We start from the raw sequence: 6,089 nt of genomic DNA on the forward strand, positions 1-6,089 counted from the left end.
CATCAAGAGTCAAGATATTACTGCAAAATGACCTTGAAAAGAAAAACAAAATATATTTTAACTGCATGTACCATACACTTATATTGAGTATTTGATCATCAAAATTATATTTTTCTTCTCTTTATATTGTATAAATATACGTCAAACACTTTCGTATATTCATTCAATTTGTCATAAAAAATTGTGAAAGAACAAGCACGATTTTCAGGCAATCTGATCCTTTAATCCTCCTAATACAGGCCTAAAACTTGTATTAATAGTCATTACCTAAAATGTGCTTTAAGTGAGATATCCAGATTTTAATCTAGACTCAGATGAAAGTTTTCCAGTTAAATTGCGATTATAAATGTAATGTCGCATATCATGATTTAAATAAAGAACTCAAATCTAATTTTAAATTCAGATTGGAGTATTTCACGTGGACCATGTTTTTAATAACGACTACAAATACGGGTCTAAATGTCGCTCAGTGAAAAATTAACAACGCAATGCAAACCGCTTGTTCAGCTGCTCTTTCTATTAAACACAACTATTGTGATAGCTATAATAATGGATTCTTCAATTAATACCTTATTAAACGCTTTCCGTGCCGCATCGATCTTCTCGTTAGTCAGGAAGTATCTAATAAGCGCATTTGTTTGCCACAGAGCTTCTTCTCGCTGATTTTGATAGAAGATTAGCCAGTCTAGCGCGTTGATCTTCTCAATGTCCGCATCGGTGACGGTTCCTTTCAGGTCTGTTGGATCAGATTCCAAGTTCTTCTTACGTATATTTTCTACCACCAATTTCGTGATCGCTTCCACATTCAAGTTGGCGTCCTCTGCGGCACGTAGACACTTCTTACGCTCTTCATGTTCTTTGACACGCTCCAAATAAGAAGCATAGTTGGTTATCTGATCTTCTTGCGGCAATGTGGCTGTATAGAATGCAATTAAAGTCGAGTCGCCCATCTCGATGAGAACACGCACGTACGCTAGTAATACTTTATTTTCGATCTTGTCCTTCGTACTTCTTCCAATTTGTCTGAAAAACAATATCAAATGCGCCAAGAATCTGAGAAATTGCGAGTCGCAGAGACCACTGTCTACCATACTTTCAATTTCCCCCATTAACTTCGACGTTTGGTCCAGTATTATGTATTTCTGGATCAAATGATCAGGTTTGTTAGACTGCACACGTATCAGAGGATTTTTCGAAGCATGCAGCTCTTTAAACGCGTCTTCCAAAGCGATTTCGTTTTTCCAGTATTCTTCTGGCATAACTGTGTAAATCCTCGCCATAGTCGCTCTTATTTCCGACTCGACTTTGATGTCCAGGAGACTCTTCACGTATGCCCACAATGCATCTTGCCAAGATGATGCTATCTGTAATAGTAGTTGAATATTGCCACATAGACTCGCGTATATGGCACGGTAGAACACACCTGTTTCAATAAAAAAATATTATATTATTATTATTATTATATTTCTCTAGATGCACATCTACACAAATAAGTACAATGTTAATTATTCTACTTGTAATACATGTCATAAGAAATTTAATAACAAATTATGGAATTTTCTTCAGAGAATTTTGAAATAATATCAGCTGATGATCAATATTCATCAAAGATGTCTTTACCTACGCGTTTATCTTGAGACATCTTCCAGGCACATAATTTCCAAAGACTTCTGTCAGGATTTCCTTCGATTGGCAATTTTGTGTCTGTCAGTGGGATATTATAATTTGGATCGTGATTGGGAATCCATCCTAATAAACACGCAGCTCTCCAAGGTTGACCACAGTGCATGGCTAATGCTTGTGCTTTTTGAAGACGCCCACAACGTACCTATGACATACATTTTTTTTCAAAATGTCACAAGATAGATCATTTTGTTGAAAGATTTTGGTAAATATTCTGAAAAAATCATATCTCTCACTAAATTTAAGATATATTGTAGAAAAGATGATTGATATCTAGAAAAAAAAAGTGGGAAATAACATTGAGATAGTCGAGATATAACAAAATAAAAGTTTCAAAATTTGTAATTTTACTTAATTACATCTCAACAATTAATACTATCTTCTACTTGGTTCTTTGGAGATATTATGATAACTTTGGCGACGCAAAATAAAGATATCAATCAAAAAATAGGAAAAAGGGCAATTCGAGTTGAAGCACAGTGCTATATACCATATGGGTAAAAAACCTTCCTTGTGTTAGGAAATCGTGTAATATTTATTGAACAATCAATGAATAATCAATATAAAACAATTATACGTTTCGGCTCAACCATAAACCCTCTTCAGTGATAATAAAAAACTCAAGGTTTACGACACGAACGCATTACAATTAGTTAAAGACCTGCGTAACTTAACATGAATGTTAATCGCAATATTAAAGCTGACAAGACCGTTGCCGAAATAATATTAAGTAGTTAATTAATATTGAGAAGTAGCCGTCATAACTTTGTTGAGTTCAGCTGAAAGTAAACCGATCCTATCAACGATAACATCGCCACGTCTGATCGTTGACAGGATCGGTTTACTTTCAGCTGAACTCAACAAAGTTATGACGGCTACTTCTCAATATTAATTAACTACTTAATATTATTTCGGTCTTGTACTTCAACTCTGTACTTCAACTCAAATTGCCCTTTTTCCTATTTTTTGATTGATATCTTCGTTTGCGAGTTCTTATCTCTTTCTCAAAATAAAGATGGTGTTTAAAAGTATTTTATTTATTTTAAATATTGAGAGTGATAGTGAAAACTAAAAATCGCTATGACTGTTTATTTACAATATTTTTACAAAAGAAATATAATAGATTATTGGATTAAGTTAGATTCTTTTAGAGTTGGGAATAACAAGTAGGAACTCTTTTTCCTCCATCAATACATATACTATTTCTACATATACATCAGCAAATTATGTATTTTAAGGTGAACATTAACAATAAGATTTTTTTAAATTCTTTTGTTAATAAATTTTCATTGAACAATGGATAGAAAATTTTTGTTACTCAAAACTATGACCTTGATAATATATGTTGACTAAATCATGTCGTCAAAGTTACAGTGTAATTTTGTTGGTTTTTTTTTGGGCATTATATTTTGAACCATCTTTCTTATGATATATCTCAAACTAAAAAGATTCAGTCAAATATAACCATTTCTGAATATATTTATCAAAATATGTATAAGTTGCAAATAAACATACCTCTATAAACATTCTCTTTTCGAGTCTGGCATCATCTTCTCTGTCCAGATCATGCAATGGCTTACCTTCCCGTATAGGTCCATCAGGGTCAAGGGATGACACTATAGGTCTAGATGAGCCAAATGTAATTCCTAAATTTCGATTTTGCAACTGATGAACTGTGTTTTCCCAGGCTATTGTCTTATCAGTAAAAAGCTCTATAGAAGGATATCTATCTGCTTGATCCAGAGCATTCTTCTCTAACCAGTCAATAATCAACTGGTACTCCCTAATGTAACTTTCAGATTTGTATAAATTTTCTATAACATCTTTTTCAGAGATGTAATTACTGTTTATATGTGCATCATGTTCCATTTGAGTAGATAGACCAGCACTGGTTATACGATTCTGGTAAAGGCAATATATCAATCTCCAGGTGTTTCTCTCACTTTCCAAGGAGGTTTCCTCTTCTGCTATTTCAGTGTTTTCAACTTTTGATTGCATACCTACAAGGAACAATATTTTAACTCAAGATTGGATAAGTAATATAGTTCTTAACTAAGTTCAAAACTATTTTTTTATAATAGTTTTATAATTGTTTTATAATTGATTTATAAATATAACTTAGTTATGTTAAAAATCACATAAATAAAAACCAAAAGTTAAGTTAAAATTGAATTAATTTATTAAAGTTAAGTTAATTATGCAAAGTAATGTTTTTCTGAATAATTAACTTTTTAATCATAGGTTTAATTTATGTGAAATAATAAAAAGATAGTCTTTTATAACAAAATATAAGTTATTTTGAGCTTAAGATATGAGAAAAGAACATGGTGTTCAAAGAAACAAAACATTTGCATATAAAATTATGGATTTTTCTTGTTTTATATTGTAAACGCGTAGCTAGTCCTGATTTGAATATTGAAGAATTATGTTAATTTATATAAAACAAGTTAATAAGTCAAAGTTAATACATTTGAAAAAATTACTACTTTAAGTTAAACTTTGATTTATTTAAAATGAACTAAATTAAAGTTATTAACTGTTTTACTTAACTTTTAACTAATTAATTAGTTATTATTTATTCTTGGTTTTAATGAAATTTGATACATTAATCCTCATTCTGAATTTTCTTTTATCAATAAAAGTATCTGTAAATATGCTTATAAGCCAATCAGAAAGTATAGAAGTGACATTTAGAGGTACTTTTATCTATGAAAGCAAGTTCAGCATAAGGATCATTAATACATCATTATTATTGATATATTGTTTACAATAATAATATTACAATAAGGTACTATATAAAATTATACCTCTTATTATATCCAACGTATCTGTACAGTTCTGTATAAAATCAGCAACAGTATCGAAGACTTGTGCTTCAGAAAAATGCGACTGCATGCTTTGTAAGAAATCATAGTAAAGCTTAGTCTTGGCTTCTCGCCACGGTTCATTCGCTTTCAAAATTATTCCAGTCGCTGTGCTGTCTTCCATCATTTCTCTGATACTAATATCATTATTTAACCTCAGTAACGATTTTTGATGAATATTTTGTTGGCTTAACAACCGAAATGATTGATCGAAACTATCCTTGGTATCGTTTAATAGCTCCATTTTTTACTTGTCACAATACACTATCGATATTTAATAAAAGTCCTTTAATTAGCGATTAGAAACTGAAAATTTCACGTACAGAGAGGTTACTTAGCACAAACAAACACGCCGGTACGCGCGTTTTCATAATGGCCGCGTTCTGTTTCAGGGCGCAAAACCCATGCAGGGTTGCGTTCAGATTCCCTACCCGGGTGTATTCTACTACTAAGGATGTGTTCAGATTAGAGATGCCCGATTCTTATAATGTGTTCGACTGACCCTGGGTTAATCGCTCCGAGAGCGATTAATGACGTCATAGGTCTCTACTAGCCAATCATAAAGCTTTTAAGTACTTGTTCGACCAATAAACGTAGACTGAATAACCCAGAGTGGATTAACTTGGCTTCTCACCACGGTTCATTCGCTTTCAAAATTATTCCAGTCGCTGTGCTGTCTTCCATCATTTCTCTGATAGTAATATCATTATTTAACTTCAGTAACGATTTTTGATGAATATTTTGTTGGCTTAACAACCGAAATGATTGATCGAAACTGTCCTTGGTATCGTTTAATAGCTCCATTTTTTACTGCCCAGAGGCAATCGAGCATGCTATTGTCACGTCCGATCGACCAGGCTGCCAGCCAGTGATAATTTTTTTGTCCAAATAATCCTTGACCAAATAAACCTGAGACACTCCAGGTACGAAACCTTCCTTTCCCAAAAGGAAAGCATCTCAGATGGCATCACTACCATTCAGACCCCCTCCTAAAGGCGGGATCACAAAAGCTCAGTAGCAGTAAAGTAGTGACCGGCGTAGCAGTCAGAGTCGGGTGCTGAGATTGGAAGTCCAAAGATAGTCCTCACCTCCAAATCCCATTTTTCTAATTCACTAATTCTAAACCTTAGTTCCCTCTAATTCTTAAGCAATTAACTTTAGGTTATCTTTAACATTCTTAAACATTTACGAGCGTTTTATTCTAATGCATAATTCGTTAGTTTATTAAACAGTTCATTTTAGATATTTCGTCACTTCCGTTAAGCCTGTATCAGACTATAAATTAGGATTGAGATTGAATTGAAATTTAGCCAATTAGAGCAAAATTTACTAAGCTCAAGTTTGCTGAACTTTGTTCTGATTGACCAATTTTCAATTCAATCTCAATCTTAATCCGTAATCTGATACGGGCTTTACTCTAGCCATACTTAAGATACTTACTCTAGCCATACTTTGTGAGCATATTATATATCAAGAATTATACACACCACACACACACACACACACACACACACACACATATATATATATATATATATATAT

The 6,089-nt window shown here is 32.7% G+C and overlaps 1 protein-coding gene across 1 annotated transcript; it reads right to left on the reverse strand.

The window, feature by feature from the left end:
• Nucleotides 1–488: 488 nt before the first annotated feature.
• LOC116849502 (nuclear pore complex protein Nup107-like) lies at nucleotides 489–4,976 on the reverse strand. The gene is made up of 4 exons (XM_032826703.1): nucleotides 4,491–4,976; nucleotides 3,199–3,683; nucleotides 1,621–1,828; nucleotides 489–1,423 (listed from the first exon to the last, which is right to left on the reverse strand). Exons 1-4 carry the CDS (start codon nucleotides 4,789–4,791, stop codon nucleotides 504–506), a joined length of 1,914 nt encoding a protein of 637 aa, XP_032682594.1. The 5' UTR covers nucleotides 4,792–4,976; the 3' UTR covers nucleotides 489–503.
• Nucleotides 4,977–6,089: the final 1,113 nt, after the last annotated feature.

Source organism: Odontomachus brunneus, unplaced genomic scaffold (genome assembly GCF_010583005.1).
Source record: "Odontomachus brunneus isolate Ranch 3 - 2012 unplaced genomic scaffold, Obru_v1 Obru_scaffold_117, whole genome shotgun sequence".
Classification (NCBI taxonomy): Eukaryota; Metazoa; Arthropoda; class Insecta; order Hymenoptera; family Formicidae; genus Odontomachus; species Odontomachus brunneus.

What these genes read in the sequence shown, in the direction of transcription:
- LOC116849502 (XM_032826703.1), bottom strand. Translation starts at nt 4,791, where the DNA reads ATGGAGCTATTAAACGATACCAAGGATAGTTTCGATCAATCATTTCGG. An exon ending in TACGTTGGATATAATAAGAG is followed by an intron (nt 3,684 to 4,490) that starts GTATAATTTTAT and finishes TGTTCCTTGTAG; the next exon opens with GTATGCAATCAAAAGTTGAA. An exon ending in AAAAGAGAATGTTTATAGAG is followed by an intron (nt 1,829 to 3,198) that starts GTATGTTTATTT and finishes TGTATGTCATAG; the next exon opens with GTACGTTGTGGGCGTCTTCA.